Consider the following 25,339-nt stretch of genomic DNA (forward strand, 5'->3'; position numbering starts at 1 on the left):
AAACCCTGGGATTGCCACATAGGAGTCTCTTTAAAAATGTACACAGCGGGGAAAAGGTGTTAATTGTCAGTTTGCACTTTCCATTTGTCGTAATATTCTAGTTACCAAACTGGCTGATATATCACGGAAATCTGTGTTACTTGAAACGTTGGCTGCTGTTTGATTAAGAAATGACTGCAGACAGAATTGTTCCTAGCAGGAAACCAATAAACTTAGGCCAGGGGATTAATTAAGAAATCACAGTGGAAACATCCTGTCTCCAGTTCGGCTCCTGGAGATGACTTGCTCTCACTGGAGGTAATGGCACCTTTTAAAGATACTTACACTTGCTCCAGATGGCCTTTTAGAGTATCCATTATTTTGCAGCCATTTCATATCTGTTGCTGATGATATATCAGCCCCTCTGCTGCTGACTTTTCTGGGCAGCGCAGCACACAAATTGTTTTTCCTAGTCAGTCTGGGAAGTTAGTAAAGAAGCAGAAAGAGCCACAGGGTATGTCTGGGTGCCCAGCAGCCTCAAAAAACAATCCACTTTGTATTCATTACAGCCAAGTGCTATCTCTTCTCTACTACAAAGAACATTACACAGGGTAGATGTGCTTTTCTGTGGTGGGTTTTTTTTTTAAGGCTCTTCTCTTTTACATCCTCAAAAATACCAGGAACTCATGGATAGTTCAAAATATTTCTGGGCTTAATGAAGATGGTCCCCTAATGGTAAATGTCTGTATTCTGAAACAGTGTAAGTACCTCCCGCCATTGCTCATCCCTTGGTCTAATTTAGGCATTTGTTGAGTACTCCTCAGAGTTTTATCTAGATGCTTTCATGGCATTCCAGGCTTGGATACAGCAGAAACTGGTGGAATAATAGTTTCAGGTGGTGAAACCCTGAAAAGGATTTTTTTCTAGTATACTGTACATTAAGGGTCTATTTGTCAATAGTTTTATACAGAATTAATAAATGATTACTAGATATTAACAAGCATACTACAGGCAGGAGTAGGATGTGTTATACAGATGGGTATAAAGAAAAGCAGTACTTGTGGCACCTTAGAGACTAAAAAATTTATTAGAGCATAAGCTTTCGTGAGCTACAGCTCACTTCATCGGATGCATTTGGTGGAAAAAAGATGGGTATAGGAGCATCAGTAGAGAAGGTATTATAGACTGGTAGATAAAGTTGGTGTTATAGGCTACCTATATGTTATAAGCAACTGGTTGGACACTATAAATAATCTATAACTGTTGATAAAATGATTTTTGCAAATGTAATCATGCATTAACCCTTTATAAATGACTTATAAATGTAAGCTTCAAATAATATATGATTTCCACCCAACCCCCTGTAATTTATTTATTTCTGAAAGGAGGAAGAGGGTGTGGGGGTTTTCTATTTATTTGTCATTTTCATCTTGTATACTACTCTGAAGCATGGACATAATTTATATGTATAACCTCTGATACCAGAAACATGGGGTCTAATTTCTGTCTGGGAATGAAAAAATTATGTAACAATTTATGTAGTCTGTAAGTATTAGCTTATTTTATTCATTCATAACTGGTATATGTTCCATTTAGAAGACTTATTTGTCAATCTCTTATCTTTTATCTGTGTATTTATTTTGTTCAAATTCTCAAAGTGGTAACCACAGATTATAAAATAGGCTTGATCTTGATATAAGGTGTGTTTCTCTCTCTCTCTCTCTCTCCCCCCCCCCCTTGAAAGGATTTCCCTTACTTTATTTCTCCGTGTCTCTAATGTTGGGAGATCTGTCCTCTTCCAGAAAAGGAGCTATCACACATCAGGCTACTGGTAGTAATTGTATTATCATTAGATCGTTCCCTGAGCTAATAACAAGTTGGCACTCTTAGCCACATATATCACACTGCAATACTATTTCAAAATGTCTGTGAATGCTGGGTGCCAGTTTGCTAGAGATCATTGCTTAGGATGTCAATATCAAGCGAGCTAGCTGATATTTGGTTGCATCTTTGAGGGTTGAATAAAATATTTCCTCTGGGAAAATAATTTGCTATGAGAATAAAATTGAAATATACTGTCTTGGCAAGGCTAAATAAGGCTGGCAAGCAGAGATTGCTCTGGGTATTGCCAAATCTTTGCTGAGTTGGGTGGTTCATCTTTTTGACAGCTCTTTGCTCAGAGTATTGGGTCAAAATTCACGATAATTTCTTGTAAATGTTTATGGTCTGTTTTGGTTAATCCAATTTGCTTTGGAAATGCCATCTCTGCTGCTGATATGAAAAATGCCGGATTAGCCAGTTCATGGTATGCACCAGGTATGCTATGTCACTGGTGTTTTAGAGATTTAACGTCTGGATGCAAATTAACCCCCAATTAGCGAGGACTGATAGCTCTGAGAGTAATATAGAATCCTTCCATTAGCGATTTTTTTCAAGATTTTTAGCTAAAGCAAACGCTAAGAAGGATGTGATCCTAATGAGATATGGTAAAAAGGCCCACCGGAGCATTACACCTTTTGCTTCATGTTAGTAGGAATGATTCCATTGCTTATTCTGATGCATTATTGCACACAAGACTATAGGCAGTGAATTCCACTGAAGATCATGCTCCAGACTGTTTTATATTGAAATGAGAAAGCCTTTCTCCCACTATCATTTATGCTTTTTGTGCGGTATGCGCACCTGCTGCAGTCTGCCTTCTCTGCCAGCACAGGTGCCTGAACTGCATAGTTTTCTCTGAATTCACAATTGAAGTGGCAGGCTCCATGCTGGGGGAGAGAAGCAAGAAATGAGCTTTTCCAGCATAGACAGTAATTGGACATTTCTTGTCTTGTAATGCTCAGATCCTTTCTATTAATTACAATAATTGTATAATAGTAGCCAGAGGGGATTGATGTGCAGAGGTCAGGGCATGTCGTTACTGTAGGGCCTGTGGTGAGACCTGATTAAGAGAGCGAATTTTATGATGTGCTTGACTTAAGTGTGTGGTCAGACACAAGGCTGAAATTCCATTGCCTTCAGACATTGAAAATGTACACTATTGCTACTACTACTCAAAACCCACTGTCTGAAGTTTCCTTTGGAGCTGTACAAAGCATGGGGCAGGATTTTCAAGAGAACTCAGCATTCGCCTAACTGCTCTCATTGAAAGCAATGAGAGTCATGCCATTGACTTCAGCTGGAGTGGAAGTAGGCCGGTGTTGTGCACATTTGAAATTTCCACTCATTGTGCTTTCAGTTTGCATTGCTTTCTGCAAGCCTTTTTTTACTTAGCAAGATTTACACCCCTGAGTTTCACTTTGAACCAAAGCTTGCAGTACATTTATACACATAGAGGATTTTTATTAGTTTATAACAAAGAATCAAGAACCTGAGATTTGCTGCTGACGATTCAGCATGTCTTTTTCCCCTATAAAATCCAGATACACCCAACTCCTGGGTAAGGATTCAGGGTAATGTAGTCCAACAAGCATTTCTTGTACTATACTTAAAAAGACCACTAAAAGGTTGTCAAAACTCTGTGTACACATATTTCAGTTTTACAAAAGTTAACCAAAAACTTCATCTGAAACCAAGTTTTGCCTGACCTAACTCAAAACCAAAAGCTTTGCAGGTCTGGACAAACCTGGCTTGAGTTTCAGGTTTCTTAACCTAATCTAAAACTCCATGAGTTTTGCCTGGTTTAAATTGTTACAGAAATGTGCACAGCTCCAGTGTTACAGTTCTTGCTAAATGAACATGATTGTGCTCAGTACGGTAGCACTTGTAGATGTTTTCAGGCTACATTTGCAAGACTATAACAGGGTTCAAAAATAACTAGATAACTTCATGGAGGATAGGCCAATCAATGGCTATTAGCCAGGATGGGCAGGGATGGTGTCCCTAGCCTCTGTTTGCCAGAAGCTGGGAATGAGCGACCAGGAAAGGATCACTTGATGATGACCTGTTCTGTTCATTCCTTCTGGGGCACCTGGCATTAGCTACTGTCGGAAGACATGATACTGGCTACGTGGATCTAGTATGGCCATTCTTATGCTGGTTTTGTTGGGTGCTAAGTCATAGCAGTGGGAAGACAAGTACATCATTCTAGGAGAGAGAATGATGGCTGGAACCTCTGGGGGTCCCTGTGCTCTGTCACTGGAGGGGAGGGTGGAAGTTTTGGCAAGGAGAGAGGTGAACCAGAGAGGAGTTAACCCTGGAGGGATGAGTCACTGAGTTGGACCAAGGCTGTGGAGACCACTCCAGCCATTTGGCATCCAGCTTCAAGCTGACATTGGGAGCGGTCTGTCTCCAGATTTGAAGATGCACAGAAAATGCATCCGAGTGATACCACAGATGTACAGTGCAGTCAGCTCTTTAGGTTCTATAGTACCTGACCGGAACTCTTTGCTACTGCGACCAATTAATACCCTGAAGCCTGATTATTGATAAGCCCATTATCCTAACTAGCGTGAATGTAGATGTTATTTTTACATATGCATAAGTGCCTAAATTATTCCTCTCTGCAGTGAATTAGCATCTCAAACCAGCAGCTTGTTGTTCTAATTTTGCAAATAGCATTAGCAATGTATTTGCTATACATTTATTAGAAAAAAATCTGTTGTGGTTTAAAACGATTATTGATGATTAGTATTATTATAATTGATCTTTGCAAACACTGATACTTTTGCCTGCTAATTCTGGTTTCTCCTCTTTTCTTGCAGCTGAACCTGCAGATCTCTTGAAGGTATTAGATTTTCATAATTTACCTGATGGTATCACTAAAACAACAGGTTTTTGCACAAGCAGAAGAGCTTCAAAAGGTGCAGATGTTGCTTTTCGAGTAACAAAAGATGCTCAACTCAGTGCACCAACAAAGCAGTTATATCCTGGTAAGTGTAACCTTTTGATTTGGGACTGCCTACGAAACTATCTGATCTTTCCCCCCATGTTCTGGAATTGCACTTGAAACACTGCATGTTTTTTCATTTTGTGTGTGTTTGGAAGGGAAATAGTCTACTATTTTGGGGAGATACAGACTGTCTAATCATCTAATAATGTTAAAATAACTACAGTCATTTTTTCCTCACTTCATCTGAACAGGGGTGGTACATTATCCAGCGAACATGCAAACACTGGCTAATTACATCTGTTCCCATCTCCGTTAAGAAGCTGGTGTTTCTCATTATCTCAGAGTGGTATCCAGTTGTGATGGAGACTTGGAAGGTGCAAACATTAAATCGGAACACCCCCCATGAGTCCCAGTTCTTATTGGAAGAAATGTTTAAATTTTAATCAGAATCTTCTTATAGAAAGAAAATAGCATTACCCCCTATAAATCCAGTGAGTAGCAGGGTGCTTATTAAAAACCAGCTACACTACGGACACATTTTAAATTTTGCATTAGGTGATGAAGTATTCATTACATTTAAAAAACAAAAATTTCTGTAATCTGAGAGCATGTGGTCTTTGATTTAAAGAAAAATGGGCTAATGAATTAGGACCAAAACTGTCTAGCTAAAGTACTTATATGGCCCAATTTACTGTAGTATCTGAGTGCCTCACAGCCGTGAGTGTATTTATCCCCACAACACCCACACAAGTGAGGGAAGTGCTAGTATCCACATTCTACACATGGGAAATGGAGGCACAGAGAGAGCAAGTGCCTAAAACTTCTTAAGTAAATATAGGAAGTCTGTGATGGATCAGGGAATTGAACTCATGTCTCCTGTGTCCGGGATGTGCATGGTACGCACACTGGTTGGAGCAGGAGTCATGCCTGATGGTCAGAGCAAAAGCTGGTAGCCAGGAGTTGGAGCCCAGGGTCAGAAGTGGAGTCAGAGGCCAGTTGTCAGAACCAAGGTGCCAAAGGGCCAAAGTCAGCGGTCAGAAATTGGAGCTCAGGGTCAGAACTGGGTTATGTGGAGTGACAAGGCAGGAGCAGGACTGGAACAAAGCTGGGAACAAGCAGGCACAGGAGTTATCACAGCCATGGGCAGATGCTTTGAGCAGCTGCTGAACTGGTGCTGGGCTTGAGAGTTGGTCTGCTGCCTTCTCCAACAAGTCAGGTGGGGTAGCCAATCGGGCAGCCTATTACAGGCCAGCTGTGCTCCTCAGATTGCCCAGAGACTGGCTCTGCTTTAGGTCCTGATTCCTGACATCCTGATCCCTAGGCTAGCAGCCTAACTGCTGAGTCAGTTGTCTTCTGTATAGTGAAGCCTTTTCTCCAGTTTTACTGAGTCCTTACTCTGACCAAATTCTCATTCATGTCAGAGGTTGAATCTGGAATTGCCAGGGATCAATTTAGCCCACTGTGTTTATCTTGGCTTGTACATAGGGTGTCATGTGGATGTCAGCGGCAGATGGGATAAATAGCAGCATGAACATTAACACAATCATCCACTGAGAAATACATCTTCCTTGCATAAGGCCTAACAACGAGTAGGAGGGAAAGTGTGTCTGTGTGGGAGCATGCACATATGCAATGGAATCCTTAATCCAAGGAGACTGATACAGACATCCTTCAAAAAGTTTGTAAAAGATTTGGGATGCCACTACCAGTCCTTTTAAATGAAGATGCTATTTCTATCATACCCAATATTTCACTGGTCTAAATGCAAGCCAGTCCTATTGGTGTGACTGTCACTCATGTCCTGTAGAGCTGGATTTGCTTGATAGCAAACTCTAAAATGATATTGTGAGTTCTGTTGTTATTCTCATATGACAGAATGCAGGGCTCACTGGTGAATAAGGGATTAACTGAAGTTTAACTTCCACCTTGTCTTGCACAAGAACTGGGGAGCAAAGAGTGGCTGGGTACCAGACAGAGAGTAGAGGATGCCTTTTAGGGGTTGGAGTCTACACCCAGGGTCAGCAATGGGGAGCTGTTCTGTTTACCTAAGGTCTGATCCAAAGCCCATTGTACTCAGTGGATCATATCCTTATTGCTTCTATTAACCTCTTGTTAAAAGACAAACGCTATCCATTGAGGAAAAGACCTTGCTGACTGCATCTGAGTTATTCCCCTTCGAACCTCACTGTAATCATTCCATCCGCTCATGCCTCTGTACTCCTGTCTCCATAACAATATTGTGGTGAATGGCTGAATGTGGGGATATTGGCCTTGCCCTCTTTAATTGCTGTGGAACATATCCAGAAGTCCTTCACTCAATTGCTACTTAGCTGTTACTCATGGAAAGTCCCACTGAAGTCAGTGGAATGTTTTCCTGAATAAGGAATGAATAAAAGCTAAAGAAGGGCTCTATGGATATTTTGGGCTTATCAGAATTTGATTTTTTTTTAAGAATAATTTTGGTGGATGTTTATTTTAAAGCATTTTTTCCAATTTGTATTGATTTAAATTTTCAGAGTTGTAGGGCCAATGGGGAGAGGGGACGGGGAGGTCAGACCATAAATTATTTAATGAGAGTAGACATTGAAATTAAAAAAGTTAAAGCTGTATAACCATTAAAACACAATGTCAAAATATACAAAGTAATGTCCTTAAATCAAACCCTCATAAGTTTTCAAGCAGTATTTTTGTTACTTTGCCTATCTGTAAATTTTGATTATTGATGGAAATACTTTTTCATCGGTTTGCATGTGTATGGTGGAATGGATGTTTATCAACATTTACTGATTAAAATCTAATTCTTTCAAGCCTAAATATTTTCAAGCCAAGAAATGCAATGTCATTGCCAGTCTGGAATAATGTAAAATGTTTTCCCTAGCTGTGGACATTGTATCCAAGAGCCACATTCAAAGGACACTTTTCTAGTGTGCATAATAGCCTGCTCTAACCCTTGCACAATGGGTTTTGGCTTTCATAGGTTTCCATGCTGTGCAATTCAAGTGGCACTTTCAGAGACTCTGGGGTTAAGCAGGTGGACGGGATCTTCTGGGCAGTGAATGCACATGGCCAATGCAGCAAAGGGATTGAATAATGCAGTTTCTGGCTTGGTAATACAATTTTCTCTTGTCCTAAGGAGAGATTTTGATATCCTGGTGGAGTCCTTTATATTTCCCCACCATACTATAATCCTTTTCACCTACCCTCCTCTCATTCTTGTTTTTCATCCGCCATCCTTCTTAGCTGATAAGACCTGGATGGTATTTCCTTGGCATCCACCAATGCAGCTCTTCAGTCACTTGAAGGGCTGGCTCCCACTCAAGGACATACTAACGTCCCCATCTCTCTCTCCAAAGGCTTCCTTTTGTCTGTTGCGGGGACGAGAGATTAAGAACTGGGTCTCCTGGATACTGTTCCAGAGCACCATGACTCCATGCCAGCATCTTCCCTCTGATCTAGGTGTTGTCTCAATACAGCCCCATAACTAGATGTGATTTTAGGTGCCCCCTGCAAATGAGTGAGAGGAAATATAAAGATAATGAAGTAACTGTAGAGCAATTTACCATGGGAAATGTGGTGTTTGTGATTTCATGTTACTAAATGGGTGGGTGTGGGTAAAAACCTTTAAAACATAGCTTTCCCCTTCCGCTATAAAGGGCTCTAGGCAAACATGTAATCTTTTGTGCTAATTAGAAGTTTGTGTTTTTTTTAAGCCGGTAATTTTATGGGCTTTCCATTCTGTATCTGTAGTTACAGCCAACAAAGCAGATTTATTTTTTAAAGTGCATTTGTGTTTTTAAACCCACGAGAGCGAGGAAATCTGCTGAGGTGATCTTTCCCCAGCTCCCTAAATAAATTCTTCAACTTCCTTGCAAAACCATTTTCTTCCAACCTCATGCAAGGGCAAGAAAGACAGAGGGAGACATATAATCTTTCAACAGCAGCAACAAAAATGCAGTAATTTGCATTCCTGTTCCAAACTTAATATTCTCTGCATTATTTATGCATGTATATTTAAGGATGAAACATCCTAGATGATAGCCAGGACATTTCCTCTAGTTGGAAAATGAACCACACCAGAAAAATCAGGGTCCCCTCAGACGCACTAATAGCAAAGGATTAAATTGGGCCTTTAAAGAACCATTCTACTCTGAAAGGTGACTATACAAATGGTATCTTCTTACGCAACAGATCTGGTTCTTGGGGGTATCCAGAGTTGGATCTGCTGATTTTGGCGACACAGAATAAGTTCGGACTGCTTTTTAATCTGATAAAGCCCACAAAACCAGCATGGCTAAGAGAAAGTGAGCATGTTTTCCTTCCTTCCTGGTTAATTAGCAGAGTTCTTTACTAGGCTCCAGTTAGTTACACCTGAGTAGGCGTCATAGAATTTCAGGGTTGGAAGGAACCTCAGGAGGTCATCTAGTCTAACCCCCTGCTCAAAGCAGGACCAATCCCCAATTTTTGCCCCAGATCCCTAAATGACCCCCTCAAGGATTGAACTCACAACCCTGGGTTTAGCAGGCCAATGCTCAAACCACTAAGCTATCCCTCCCCCTCTGCAAATTCCTTGGGGAACTTCCCAGGTATCACCGAGGCTATATTTAGAAGACTATGAGATTGAACAGGTGTCACTTAAAGGTCCACTTTGGCCTTAATTACTGACCATGACTTTTGAGAAGGAAAGAACCCAGTCCAACTCCACAGGCTTGAGTCTGGTGGTTGTAAAAAGATGTGTTTTTTCATTATCAGACTGCATTTGACACAGATATCATGAGGGAGAGGGAGGGGAAGAAAGGAAGGAATCTCCAGTGTTTAGTGTTTACAGCCACTCGGTCTCTTTTCAGTGCTCATGCACCAGTGTTAAGGGACAGCCATATGGGATCAGGGGACATGTATGTTAGATGGAGGCAAAGTACCCTAACAGGCATTCACAGACCTATTATGCCTTGTTCCAAAAGCCAAGCTGCCGTGGTGGAATGTGGATCTGTTCTGGTCCCGGAAAGTGAAATGCCAGAGCATGCCGAAGAGGCTGTCGCCGAGCTACTCGCTTGCAGCTAATTGTTCCATCCCGGAGATGGCTGAGTGCAGAGGAACAATCTGTGCCTCATTTGTGCCCATCCCCCACTCCTTCCCCCTTCAATGGCCTTTGAAAAGAGCTGCTGAAGATCAGGGATATTTCAATGGACATTGCCCCATCTGTAAAACAGTTCATTCTCATGCTGTTGCTTGCTACCACATGCTGTGTGCATCCCGAGCATGTTCTGTCCTGTGCCAAATCCGGCACGTTATGAGGGAAGGTGCCTATGAGGGATAGGTGTCTGTTGATGCGGTCCAGCCATTGGGTTTTAGGTCTTTTGGGGCTGAGGGACGTTCATTTTTCCATCCTGCTTTCATTGGGTCAATGATTCTCACAGGGCAGTTGATGGGCAGTTGAGTCAGGTGACCGTATCACCTAAGGGCGGTTGGACAATAATTTGAGAGAGTGGGACCTTTTTAGTTAGAAAACGGTTACCTTCGTTTGCCTTGGGTGGTATGAAATCTGTAAAATGGGGACATTAATACTTAGTTTTGGCTTGCTGCCAAAAGCAATTTATAATGGTTTGAGCTAGAGTGGCACTCAGCCTTGAGGGGATATTGATACAATGGGCAAAATTAATTACTGGTGTAATTCCCTTTATTGGAGAGATGGGTGCTCAACGCCTTTCAGCATGAGCATTGCTGAAAATGTAGAATGGTGTATAAAGGCGTGTCCCAAAGCCTATTGAAGTCAAGGGGCGTCTTTCCATTTATTGCAATAGAATTTGGATCATGTCCTATGTGTTATTTTATTATTAGTTTTATTGCATTCTGAACGTAACCCCCTCCACATATCATTGGGTAGCCTGGATCATTTCTAACCATGACAGTAGATGCATTGTTACTTTGCCAGGGTAACAGAGCAATAACAGAGTTATGTCAACCATAATTTATCAATGATGGTTATTTGAACTGAGGAACCCACATTGCCATGGAGACATTTAATAATAATAATACAAAATAAATTAAAAGCAGCTTTTTAATGAGTTGGCAAGTCATTGAGGTTGAAAAGTTCTGTATGGAGGGTTCATAATGAAATTCTCCATTTTTATGGATCATTTTGGATGTGACATATTTTACATAAAAGAGCCCAAATAGTTCTCCATAATTGTAAGCAGGAACATGTCTGCATTTGATTTGAAACAGCAGTGATAGGAGTATACAGGCGGAAGGAAAGGGACAGCATAAGTCATCCTAGGGAAGGGACAGTTATCACATACCTTCATTTCTGGGACCATGTCTTAGCTAACGTAAGTGTGGGAACAAGGATCAAGCACTGGGCTTGGTTCTCCACTCTGTAACAGTGGTTTTACACTAGTGTAATTTCACTAAAGTCAGTGGGGTTAGGCTGGCATAAAACAAGAGTAACAGTGCAGGGAAACAACTTCCTTACTACATCTAGGTACTTTTAGGGAAAACTGTCTCCTGGTCCATATCCACAGCTGGTGTAATTTGGGTGCAACACCTTTGATTTCTATGCCGCTGCACCCCTTTACATTAGGTGAGGATCTGGCCCCATATTCTTTGTTGAGTTACTTTTCAAAATTCTGATCAGTGGTATCCACTTGCAGACGGTATTACCAAAAGGATTGATGTTCCTGAGCTGAGCCAGATCCTCAGCTGAAATAAACTGCCCTTGTTCCAGTGAAGTCACCAGCTGGGTGGACTTGGTGACACTCCTGTGCTGAACAGGACCATTTAAGTGAAGGGGGCAGTCCTCTGCCTGGGGGCTGAATTTCATTTCACACTTTGCAGGACAGTAATTGTTTTCCTTTGTTACAGGCTGTTCTGTGTGGATTTGGTGGCTTTCTACTTTCTCTTTTTACTCTGATTATGGCTGAGCACCTAGAGTGGGGGTTAGGTGCTAAAGGAAATGAAAATGAATGAATGAAAGGAGTTTGATGCAAAGGAACTAGCAGATCCAAATTCCCCAGGACAGTGGAGAAAATTATCTGAGTGTCTCTTTCTCTTATGACAGGTTTCAAAGAGGTAGCCGTGTTAGTCTGTATCAGCAAAAAGAACGAGGAGTACTTGTGGCACCTTTAACACATTTATGCTCAAATAAATTTGTTAGTCTCCAAGGTGCCACAAGTACTCCTCGTTCTTTTCTCTTATGACTTCCTTGCCTCTGTGTTCAACAAACCCTGCTGTGGTCTGATACACTCCCCACACTTTGAATACGGCTGACTGTAGGCTAACTAGGTCAAATCCCTCATTCAGCCCTGGGGCATCCTTTAAGAAAAGCCTACAGTGGGGAGGGAAACTTGTGTGAAGCTGCTGGACACTTAGGATAACATTTTTTGTGATTTATATGGCTGTGAATTTACAGCTTAAAAAATTAGCCACAGGGCTATTACTTCCCCAGACACTGCCAGGCACCACACAGAGATATTCACATTGCACACAGGACACATCACAGCAACACCCTGTTCCATTCTGGCACTCCTTCGCTTAAGATTTCCTCAGTGGATAGGAGCAAGAGGACAATTACGTCCTTCTTTGAAGGCGTTAGCCCGAGGGACAGATGCCCTTGCAAGTGTTCGCAAAAAGAAAAGGAGTACTTGTGGCTTAGAGACTAACACATTTATTTGAGCATAAGCTCACGAAAACTTATGCTCAAATAAATTTGTTAGTCTCTAAAGTGCCGCAAGTACTCCTCTTCTTTTTGCGAATACAGACTAACACAGCTGCTACTCTGAAACCTTGCAAGTGTTGTTATATTGTTAGAATACAACATATTAAGATGACAGAAATATACACATTTCAGCAGCCCCTATCTCGATAATAATCGGAAGAGTGCCCCAACCCCTCCTTCAGTTAGCACCACTCCCTACATATTGGAGGAACTAATTTTCAGAGGTGGACGTGGGTTTTGCAATTTGGATTCATCTCTAGAATCTGCAGTGCTGCTGACGGAGGGAGAGGCAGGAAACCAAACCAACTGGGATTTCAGATGCCATGAGGCGTATACACCTCTGGCAGTTAGAAAACTCCCATGTGCTGCTTTGAAGCCTTGGGTTAAATTGATCTGCAGTCTCTGAGGATGGAATGCACCCCTGTCCAAATGACTGGATCTAGTCTATGTACCACTCCAATCCCACGGAAGTCCCATTTCCAGGGCTTAATTACAACATGGGATTTGCAAGAATAAAGATGGGATCCCACAATATCATTGTGCTCGCTTTCCTGCCTGTAATCACACTTTAATCCCCATGTGCAGGAGGACATGGGCCACGGTATCTCTGTGGACAATCGGCATGAAAAGCCGTCTTTGCCACTCGCTTTTCAAAGCTCAGTCAAACCAAAGTCTCCATTTTATTGTTGGATTTATTTTTGCTTTTAAATTTTTGCTGCCCATGCTAATGCAGTGAGCCAAAGCCACAGAATGCTCTGTTCTTGCCTAAATAGACAAAATAGACAAAAACTGTTTTAAAAAGCCCCAGCAAAACAACAAAGCATCTAATACATTGCATGTGTCTACTTAACAGGGGACATTTTATAAAAATAATCCCTGAGTTTCCAGCATCTCTAGACAACCTCTGGATCCTATGGCACAGCATATCTTCTCTCCTACGAAGTTCCAGGGCATACCATGGAACTAAGTGGCATAAAAGCTACAGATTTACACCCATCACTTGCAGCAGGAACACCTTAGTGTCCCACTGGAGGTCTCCCATCCAACAACGTTGAGGCCCTCCTCTGATTAGCATGGGAGTTGGAATGTGGCGTGGCTGTAGTGTGAATGATAGAGGCCAAAAAGGGCTCATTGATCATTAATGAATGATCCCTAGTAAGATAGACTGCTGAACTGAAAGACTGACTGAGCCCTTAGAATAGATGACGCTTTTCCATGGGAGCTGCTTTTCACCAAATTGTCTTTTCCCTGGACTTAATCTAAGGGGACCAGATGTCCCGATTTTATAGGGACAGTCCCGGTATTTGGGGCTTTGTCTTATATAGGCGCCTATTACTCCCGTCCCGATTTTTCACACTTGCTGTCTGGTCACCCTAGCTTAATCACATAAGGGCTCCTAATCACAACGAGCTGTGTGATTGGGTGGAGCAGTTGAGCCTTCAGACACATCCCCCCCTCCCCCCCGCGCAAGGAACTTTGTAGCTCCATGTTATCTGAAGCCATCGTACTCCTCCATTATCGAGTTAGAATCCTGGTGGTATCCATACACAACACTTTGCCATTTATTTAAGTGTCCTATTAGTGTAATGGAGGCTGCAGGTCACATTTCTATAGGATGCATTGTCCCCATCCACAGGTAGCACTGACATACCTCTCTGCCATGGGGATTGCTAATATGGACAAATCTGGAAGGAGGAGCAATCGCTGGTAGTTTCTCCTCTGTTCACCAGGTTGCAGGGTGTATGAATTGTGTGCACACCATCACATCCAAAAGAACAACTAACCCCTTTGCCTTTCCACTTCAGCTTCGGCCTTTCCTGAGGACTTCTCCATTCTGTCCACTGTAAAAGCCAAGAAAGGAGGTCAGTCCTTCTTGATCTCTATTTACAATGAGCAAGGGATCCAGCAGATCGGCATGGAGATGGGTAGATCTCCCGTATTCCTGTACGAAGACCATACCGGGAAGCCAGGCCCAGAAGACTATCCTCTCTTTCGAGGCATTAACCTATCAGATGGCAAGTAAGTGCAGTGTTGTGTATTGAGAATGTGGAGTGCACGATAAAAGCAATCATCGGTCCATATGAGTACGTATATGAACACCTAAGTGTGTATAAGATGTGTGTACTATATATATGTATATATATTTTACCAGTGCTCTGTCTCCGCTAACTGAGCTCTTCCGTTCTGCCATATAAATAACAGGTGTGCAAAAAAACCCTTGAACATTGGTGAAATATTAAGCACTTCAAGTCAGTGGGGACTTGTGGCTATAGGGATGACTTTCCCCCTGTGCAAAGGGCTTAAACAAACCTGTGTGACACTTAAGATCCATGTAAATCACCCAGTGTTGGGCTTAAGGAGGATAGAAGAGGGGGACGAGGGGAAAATTGGGGCTCCATCAGGGCCACTTCTCCCCCCAATGCGCTCCACAACTGTGCAAGGGAGATTCCCACTCTGATGGATTAGGAGCCATGTGGTCCTACCTGTTGCCCTAGCCATGTGAATTCCTGTCTTTTGGGGATTTAAGTGATGCATGGGCCTTTTACTGGCCCTCTGCCCATCAGTGAATTTCACCCTGATTGGGGACAATGATTGGCCCGTAGTTTTAAATCAACATCCTTTCATGATCAAACTAGTTGATATAAACCGTTGGCTCATTTAATGAAAGCTGAAGGCTCTGTATAATTAGCTCGCGGGCTGTGTTATTTTACAGGTGGCACAGAATAGCCATCAGTGTACAGAAGAAAAACGTCACTTTGATTTTGGACTGTAAAAAGAAGGTAACTAAGTTCTTGGACCGAAGCGACCACCCCATCATTGACGTCAACGGCATTATTGTGTTTGGAACCAGGATACTGGATGAGGAAGTCTTTGAGGTAAGACATGGATGTAAACAGTAGCCCGGGGGTGAGAGGGAGATGCTGTACAAAGCCTTTGAGCTGCTATTCTGGTTGATGAATGGTTTATAAAGCTCATTGATGGGACTAATCATGTTGGATGTTTTTTTTTGTTTGTTTTTTTGAAGCCTTATTGTTAAATAATGTCCTACTCTGGATTTATTGGATGTAATGTCTATTTTAAGAGTGATCAGAATTGTGGGCCAGATCCTCAGCTGGGTAAATTAGCTGATTCCAACAGAACGACACTGATAAATCTGGCCCGTAGAGGGTATTTTTTTTTTAATTAAGCTGCCTCTGAATCTGGCTTTCACATTCATATGATCCTGTGGAAGGTAAAATCAGGATTTAACTGGCACTGGAGGATCTTTCTCAAGCATTGCATGCATTTGAAACTCAGCAGCTAGGCTGAATGCAATATTTAAGCAGAGTTCAGTAATGTAAAGCCTACAAACTGGCTGTATGGGCCAGTTGATCGAGTGGGTTCTCTTAAAACCAGAATCCTCTGAAAGCCATAAGGCCTGGCGAGGGAGAGGTGCTACCTCTTCCATGTGCATGGCATTGATCCCTGATCTCGTGCCCTAAGACGCAACAAAGCTGTCTCATTGCCAGACTGAATGGGTGCCTCCCTTCCCATCCACAGCTGTTGCATAGGAAAAAGCTAAGTAAAGCTGGGTGAATAATTCATGAAGAATTTCAACAAAGTGCAACCTCTTTTTCCAGTCACAAACTGTCCACAATCAGAGAGCGGTTTCTCTTAGTAGTATTAGAAGTTTGAAATGATTGGCCCAGTAGTTTCTGTAAACAGTTCTTTGTCTGTGGAATATACCTCTGAGCATTTGCTATTCCGGGTTGTGACAGAGACAGACAGGTACAGGAGTTTAGTCAGATATGGGGGAGATGGAGATCTGTGGTTCTTTCCATAGTTCAGCAGCTGGATTGAGAAGTGAACGTCACAATAAACCTCAGTCAAGCTGCAATTTCAGAGATCCTGTCTACTCTTTTGCCTGTATGTGTCCAGGAACATTGGATTCTCATTTGTGCAAGAAACTAAATATATAAAATATAAATATAAATCAAGAATAACACTACTGAAGTCACTGGAGCAAAGCTGTTGTAGGTGGATGCAGAATTAGGCCCATTAAGTTTTGCAGCTCATCCTTCATTAGTTTATTGCATTTGTTTGGAGCTGGAGTTGAGTGCGCCTCATAGAACAAATTGAGCATTACATGCAAGGTTTCTGCAACAATATGAATAATTATGGTTCAGTGAAGTCAGTTCTAGTCAACACTGTGCTATCTGTGACTTGGAAAGAAAGTCCTAGGGCTGTTTAATGTTACTTACATTTGGAAGGTCTTCTGCTGTAAACATTACAAAAATGTATTGACCCAACATCACTAGAACTCAGCTACAAGAGGGTTATGACTGTATCTCTAACTGCATTAAATTAATAGACATTGCCTGGGAAGATTAACAATTAAAGAGGAAAGTAAAAGCTGGCTTTAATGGGCATTGAAGTTGTTGTTCCAAAGTGTTGGATGAGCTTCCAAAAAAGGTCAGTAACCAGACTGAATGCTGCATTTCAGCAGATTTGTTATGTAAAGCAGAGAACTTTGCTGGAGATCTGGCCCTGTGCACATAGTAGATCCTCTTAAAGAAATCAGAGTCTTAGCCAAGCTAGGTAAGAAGCTCGCATTTTTATTGATCTTTTTTTAGCCATTTGAAAAGGCATAGCCGCCATTGTTATAAAACAAAACCAAACCACTCCTAAAAACCAACAGAAAACCCACCTATGAAGTAGCCTGGCAAAAAGGGCTCCTGGATCGAATTGCATATTCTGCTCCTCTGCATTCTGCATTTCTCATTAAACTGTAATGGGATCCTCCGTGGTAGTCAATTTATGGGCTTTCTGCTGTTGATATGAAACTATGCAAACCAGAAGATGAATAGTACTGAAGTCCTGAGGTTTTCTTTACTGTCCCGAAAGCTTGACATATCTCCAAACAGGCTGGCTTTAATTGTCAGCTGGAAACGAGACTTCACAGCCACCCTACTAAACAACAAGAGCGTACATTTTTGCAGCTGGCAAAGCTTTGCCAATTCCACTATCAGCCTTTCACAGGTGATCAGGCATTAGTGCCATCACTTGTAATGAAGTGGCCTTGATTAGAGCAGATTCTTGGGACAAACAGACCCAGTGCTCCTCTTAGCCAACAGCTAAGGAGGCTGTTTCCATGGTGCCGACACTGATTGCAATATACATGTGCTAGATGATTGCAGACACAGAGAAGCCCAGAACAATTATTATAGCAGAAGAGGACAATTTATCAGAATACAAAAGCCTCCCCTTCAAAATATGCTTTTAGTTTATTTTTCCTTTTTTACCTTCTTTGCCTAGCAAGCAAGATATTTCAACATGCACACACAAAAACATCAAGATGCCAATAGCTATAAATTGAATGTAATTAAAAGGTTTCATGAAGGCAGCAGACTGTAACCTAATTTCCTTCATTTCTCAGTAACCTAATTTCCTTCAGTTTCCCCTTCCCCCCCGCAATCTGCAGCTCTAAGCTGAAAGTATGTATGAAGACAACCTTGGTTTGGGACTATGGGAAAGAGACTTGAATCATTAAAAAAAGCACATATTTCTAGAAAGTTTCTAATTTCTGGGCCCTGCATCCAGTTACAATGAGACTGAAGCTTCTGTAGCTCCTATAGGTAACAGTTTTGCAAACCTCAAGGAACTAATAGTACGTTTTAGGTGTTTTCTACTGCCGTGGAGTTTTGTGGCTGTTACAAGTTTGTAGTTTGTGCTGGGAACTTGGAATGACCCAGTTTACTGGGAATGGCAGTGTTTGGAGGGGTTAGGGCCTACGCTGTCTTTGTTTCAACATGGTTCAGTGGGAGCTGAAAGTTAAGGGAGTTCATATCGTGTGCTTGTCTGAAACTTCATCAGGACAAACCAAACTTGAATAGATTTTTGTTTTGGAAGCTGAAATTACTTAACTCAGAGGTGGACAGGAGTCACAAGCAAAGTGGAGCATGAGCGGCATCTTATGAAAAGGGTGGCTTCCCATCGCATACTGTGTCACAGGAATTGATTTAGGGGAGTTTTGAAATATTTCTCTAGCACAGCATTCTTCCAGGGGAAAAATGATTTCCTCTCATTAAAATTCAATTCGTTCCGAAGCTGTGTGTATCTCTCTGTAAAGCCCTCTGAATGCTGGGTAGGCTTGACAAAGGGCCAAGCCCACAGCCAGGTTACACAAGTTAAGTTTTGTGCTGCAATGTTGTTCAAAACAGATGTTTACAAATGCTCAGAAATGTCAGGACAGGCTGTCACGCTGGGGTTGGAAAGTGGCGGCTGGCCTCATGCTGTGAATGAGAGGACCATGTTATGAGACAGCAAAGAACCTTGCATATGAGAGAGAGAGAAAGAAATATCATATGCAGCAAGATAAATTCTTCTATTTTCCTTCCGGGACCATAGTAACCAATGTTCCTATAAGCAAAAAGAAAAGGAGTACTTGTGGCACCTTAGAGACTAACAAATTTATTAGAGCATTAGTCTCTAAGGTGCCACAAGCACTCCTTTTCTTTTTGCGAATACAGACTAACACGGCTGCTACTCTGAAAAATGTTCCTATAGAGTCAGTAATTCTGAAAGATAGAAGCCACGTTGCCTGTACCTCCCCGGTGTTTTGTTTGCTAGGGAGAATTTTTTTACATATGTTATAAATGCTATGCTCCTTTTTTATTAGATGCAAATCCCTCTGTGAGCCACAGGTTAAGAGCAGAGCTTATTGGAATTCACCCTTTCACCCCAGCCCATAGACATTTTTGACTTTTTTGTGAAAAATCAATTTTTTGGGCTGAAAACCAAACATTTTGATTCAGAAATGCTGCTGCACATCCTCACTATAGTTCAGATTCCTCATGTTCAGATTCCTGTCAATGGAATGGGCTTCCTGGCCAAACCACACTGCCCATGATGCAATATGATCCAAAGTAGGTTAACCGTCCCTGGAGGCCCACACTTGGGCTGGCCTTTTTCCAGAATTTCCTGAGGTTCAAGATGTCTCCTGAGAATCATCTGCCATGTGAAGCTTTCTAAAACGGTAAGTTTACTGGTTTCATGAAGTTAAACTTCATCCTTCAAGACTACTTCTGATCACCAAACGGATTCTAAGACTTGGGCAGCAAAATCCTGTATGTTTACTCCTGACATTTGCCTGGCAGAATTCTGCATTTGAACACTGGCTGTTGGCAAAAGATAACATCAGCAGGCAAATATAATCAACATTATATTTGATGGATAACATTAGCTGTAGAATCGTTATTCTTTCAGCCTACAGTTTCATTTGTAATCCACTTTGTCCTGTTAATAATGAGAGAGAGAGAGAGAGAGAGAGAGAGAGGGTTTAGTTTGTTCCATGGAAATTATGAGATGCAGGATTCTGATCTTCAGCCCAGATGGGATGATGTAATGTTGGAAACCTGTCCCTTTGCAATGACATCATGCCAAGGTTTACAGTGGAGTTTCTGATCTGTATGTCCCTGAGGAGGAGGAGAAGGCAAAAGGGGCTCCCTGGGTGGAAGAGGTACTGCAAAGTGATCTGATGTATTAAAATAACACTGAAGAAGAGTGCAGTTAGAGTATGTTTGGGGTTTTGGAGAGGTCGCTTTTCTCAGTTGAAACAAGGGGGAAAGCCAAAAGCTCTTGCTGTTGGAATGAGGTTTCCAGCTGAAACTTATTGGCAGCATCACAACATGATACTTAAAAGCTATTATTGAGAGTAACAACAGAGATACCATTACTTTAGCTGTAGGGTCAGTGTGTGTTTCCCATGTTTGCTAATTTGGGTACCTCGTGCTCTGCAGGAGGTCTTCATAAATTACTTTTATTTGCATTAAATAGAATTTCTGGAGCATAAGCCCATTCATTGGAGATACGCCCCCTTTTTCCTTACATCTGAAGAAGTGGATGGACCCCTTTAGTGTACTCAAATTGCTGTGCCTACTCTAAGCATCTGCTACAATCTCCCATGAGCTAATTGTGGGGGGGTTGGCAAGAGGAAAAAACAAAGATGAAACGGAGAGTTGGGAAATGAAGGATAATTTACGCAAGCTCAGTCCAGCTATGCAGCAGTGCTTAGGCTGACATTTCTATGGGGGTTTTAGTCCAGGGCTCAGATTTTGCAGTGTCGTGCTGAGGGCTTGGTCCTGCAGTATTTGTGCATACAAAACCCTTTGTTGATTTTAAGTGAAAGCCTCCCAGAAGGAGCCCTGGGGGTTCTCCCCATTTCAGGCAGTGGTGGATGGAACAGTAGCTCTGGCACTGAACATCAGGAAGGCTCATTGTGATGCCAAAATAGTACAGGCTGGTAACTTATCATTGTTGGGCCACATCCTGAGGTATTCCCTCAGCGCTAGGTTGTGGTGATGAGAGGACAGCATGGAGCTGCATTGCCCCAGAAGAAGTACTGAGGTTTTTTTGGTCTCAGTTCTTCTCCTTGCACACAATGGATGTGTAGTGTGGCCCATTAGACTGTCTCTTGTTCACCTGTCCCATGCCCCAGACTAGTGCACAAGGGACCCCTCCTTGCCATGTTCCACAGTAGAAAGAGGATTGTGGGGAGCATGAATCAGCCCCCCAGAGTGCAGAGCCTGCTGCTGTGGGAGAGGCCCTTTTGCATCCATGCATGTGGGGGTAGGGGTATCTTTTACATGGCCACGTACACGATGGCTTACTTTGTCTGCAAAGAAACTCCCATTGACTTTAAAAGAAGTTTGCCCTTTGTAAAGACTGAGTAAGCATTGTGGGCCCGATTCTCACCTGCCTTGCCCCAGCATTGAATTCATTTATACCAGTGAAAGTGGGTATAAGATGCACCCCTTCTGATCGGCCAGGATTTCATACCTGTGATGCACAGCTGTAAATGAATTCCCAAGGGACATAGCAGGGAAGAATCAGGGCCTGGATGAATACCTCAGAATTTAGACTACTGTTGGCTTAAATCCTACACTTATGTATTGAGCTCTGTTGGTTCGTTCTAGTGTAAGGCTTCTTGAAGGTATTAATTACCTTGTAACAGCATTCACTGTATGTGATGAGGAAGGGTGCACACAGTGAGTTAACCAGCAGTTTCTTATCAAAGACATTTGATCATAACAATACACATGGAGTGAAATCCTGTCTCCTTTCTCACTGGATCCTGAGTAATAACCTCCCACTGAAACAAGGACTGAGTAAAGACATCAAGATTTGACCCAACATAAATAAGCTGTGCTTTGTAAGAGCCTCTGTTAATTGACAGCGTTCTGCCCACTCCCCATGCATTTTGGTATGAACAGATGAAACACATGTTCATTCCACATGGTGGGTTGTTTTTTTTAAGCAGTCTGGGCTCCTTGCCAAAACGCAAAGGAAAATCATCAACCACTCCAGACATCCCTAGCTGGCAGATGTAGTACTTACTCCTAATGGAGACAGTCAGAATCGAATGTATATGTTTGCAACAAGCACACCACCCCAGGGATGGGAGCTGGAAGGGGATATTCCTAATGAGTTGTGCAGAATATTGGAAGGAGCTTGTTGGGGGTTTTGTTGTGTGCATGTGTTTTCTGAATCAGTCACCTCCAAGAACATGGAAAACATGGCTCTAGCTGAGCTTGTTGTTTTCAAAGTGTAGCCACATACTGGTCATGGATGAGGAGGTTCATGGCTGCTGCAGTGAAACATACATAGAGATGAGAGAATAACTGGTGGTGAATAATATATTTGCTGAATCTTGCCCTTTTCTCCACTTGGAATGTCTGCAAACAGCAATATTTTCCCTGGAGTTTATGCATTATTTGAGCAAATTTTTTTCTGCAGATGTTGATGACTCGTTATCCCTTGTTGTTCTGTATATTGAGAACGGAGCTGTGTTGCTTAGCTATGATTCACCACATAAGTTACGTGCCAATATTTATGTTGGATGTCACTTTTATAACCAGATTTGTGATGTAAATTTACCAAAGTAATTTTCTTGAGTTTTCAAGCCTTCAAACTAAAAATGCTCTTTTTGGAGGAGATTCACCATGTGTAGAAAAGTGTATGCATTGCTTAAGCCCTGTTCTCACTGGTATCTCAGTATCTAAACAGGATTAGATGTTTAGCCAGGGGGATATCTGTTGATATGTGCAGGGCTGAACATTGCCAAGTTTAAATGGGACTTAAGGAATGTTTGGGTCTTGATGCAAGCCCACTGTACAGGGATGAATTTCTCCCTCAGTGGATATTACTGCTACTGAAACTTGATTGAATGAATATTTGTGAACACCCCAAATGGAAATCATTTAAAAATCCAAATGAATATTTCTGGAACCTCCTTGTCCCCTCCCTTGTGTTAACTCAGCTGTAAATATAAACTCCTATCTCTGTCTGCTGGAAAGTGCTGGCCAAACTTGCACAAATAGTTGAAATCATAGCAGCATCTCCTCTGTTGGTGGCCATAGCAGATGATCTGTGATAAGCTCTCTGTAGTTAGGTGATAAACCCCTAGGTTCCCTGCCAATATGCTACAGAAGAAAATTCCTTCCTGACCAGAACTTTTGCAATACATTCAGCTCTGAGCATGTGAAGAGAGAGATCCCCATGGCTAAGCATCTAATCCTCTTTATATCCCGAGATAACTTTGGGAGCCAATTCCCCTCCCCCCACCTTTAATCCGTGAAACTGGATTCTGTCCTTTTCTCCTGGCGCAGAAAATTCAGAACGCTGATTAAAAGCCTCTGTGTAGATTTAGAGCTTGATCCCGTGCATGCATAAACTCAAGGTAACAAGTGATGATCAAGCCAGGAAGCTCAGGGGAAGCCCATCCAGCAGAGATGAGTGTGCTGCTGTATAGCTTCCGAATTACTCCTGTCATAGCAGGATTCAGGCCGCAAAGGGGAGCCAGTAGCTAAATGCCTCATTAGTGTGATGAAGACCTCACTCAAGCCCACATCGCCTGAGACAGGCCCTTTCCCTACCCCTTTATAACCTGGCGTTCATGAATGCAAGGGGCCAGGCTAGAGGCACACAAAGAACGTTGCCTAGTGCTTAACCATATCTGCCCCCTCGCATAGCTGGTGCTCATGCTTGCACTTGGGGTGCAACGACCTTGTTCTCTCGGCTATGTGCCATGCAAGGAGTTGAAGGACCAGTGCTCTAGTGTTTAAATGTATATGCATCAACAGGTAGCCTTTGCTGATGCTTGTGGTGCAGTGTAAAACCCTTGCACTCCCAACTGTGCACCACATAAACACTTGTACAACCTAAGCCCTTAATATCACTCCTCCCTATCCCAACCGCCCCCCCCCAAACACCCACCAGATAGTGATTTTAGGGTTGGGAGGGAAGGAATAAGTGAGCAAGGTCTAGCATGCTGCCAGCATTATGGATCCACCATTTGCAAAGTGGCTACAGGCCCAGACACTGGGGAGTTTGAGGCTTTCCAAAAGCAACCACTGGCTTCAGACCTGTCTGAGAACTTGGCTGGATTTTAATATTGCCCTGTGGGAAGTTTTAAAGTCTTTGAAAAAAATCAAACCATTCGGCTCCATCCGTAGCTTATAGCATGGGCGCTACTGACACATTCGCCGCGAAGTATTCTCTATTGCCCAAGAAGTGAGCTCTGACCACCACGGAAACATACCAAGATGTTTTCTAGCAGTCTTGGGTGGGTTTTTTCCCCCCCGCACACACAACCCACCTCAGCGTTTGTGTGACTCATTGTAGAAGACTGTCCAAACAAGTGGAGGGATTTTAATTTGATTTGTTTTGGCTAATGGGAACCTAGGAAACTGGGAATCAGATGCCATGGAGCAGTCACATTTGTGTTGAAATTCAGGCCTGAAACAACCTGTTGTGCTAGGGAGAAAAATTCTCCCATTGCCTGGTAGGTTGTTTTTTTTAACTGTGTGGTAAATGGATGACAGGGGACTGGAGGACTTGTATTGAGCAGTGTTAGTTGGGGGTTTTGGTGACTAAACTTAGCTGACTGCGAAATTAACATGCCTTAACTGGTTGTGATGGATGAGAACATACTAGGTGAAATCCATGTTTTTAAACTGTTTGTGACAGACGCTGTCTACTCTGTTTGAAAATGTTTTTTTGCAATAAACCATTGTCGCAGCATTCATCCCGGACAAGCATCGGTCAGGGTGGTTGTTTGCAACACCTGAGAGGAGGTCTTTAGCTCAGGTCCAGCTGAACAGTCATGGGAGCTGTAGTCTATGATCGTTTTCCCCTAGTATGGACACCATCTGCATCAGTGTTGCTGGTCCTCCTAGCTTCATTCCCCAATGCTGTGCCTTGTCTTTGGCATCAGCACTAGTACTATGCGTTATGGGACAGCTCCAGGAATCCCAGAATGCTGTGCTATACCCATAGTTACAAGGCAAGCTGTATGCGAATGCACCAAAATGGTTCTGTGAAAAAAAAAGAGGATTGCAGTGAGCAACACTGCCAGAAGAAGTGAGACAACAACCCATCTCAAGCAGTCAGTGTCCCTTTAGTATAGAGACACTGGTGGAGGGGTAGATTCCTTATTAAAGAACAGATAAAGAGGGAGCATGATGGGAGGTGGAGGTAGGAAGCTAGGGCCTGATTCTGATCTCTCACTGGTTTTACAGCTGTATGATTCTACAGGCTTCAGTGGGGTTACACCTAATTTACACCAGTCCAATCAGATCAAGCCCTGTCACTGGAACACAGTTTTGTAAAATGGACTAAATGCTACCCCCAGAAGCTGTGGCAGAACCATGATTAGATCTTGGGACTTTCTGACTCCCAAACTTGTGTTCATTCTTCCGGAGCACACCGCAAGCTTTGGTGTAAGGAGTGGTGTAACAAGGCAGTAATACCTGTGTGAAACTGGAGTAATGCAGCGCTGA

General features: G+C 42.5%; 1 protein-coding gene across 2 annotated transcripts in view; it reads left to right on the forward strand.

Moving 5' to 3' along the window:
* Positions 1-25,339, forward strand: part of COL5A1 (collagen type V alpha 1 chain) — a 241,279-nt gene that overhangs the window by 53,801 nt on the left and 162,139 nt on the right. For both annotated transcript variants that reach the window (XM_038374435.2, XM_038374433.2), the window contains exons 2-4: positions 4,683-4,850; positions 14,327-14,540; positions 15,235-15,397. In XM_038374435.2, the coding sequence (XP_038230363.1) occupies positions 4,683-4,850; positions 14,327-14,540; positions 15,235-15,397 (545 nt within the window). The remainder of the gene's footprint in view (positions 1-4,682; positions 4,851-14,326; positions 14,541-15,234; positions 15,398-25,339) is intronic.

The sequence above is a fragment of the Dermochelys coriacea genome, chromosome 16, assembly GCF_009764565.3.
Source record: "Dermochelys coriacea isolate rDerCor1 chromosome 16, rDerCor1.pri.v4, whole genome shotgun sequence".
Taxonomy (NCBI): domain Eukaryota; kingdom Metazoa; phylum Chordata; order Testudines; family Dermochelyidae; genus Dermochelys; species Dermochelys coriacea.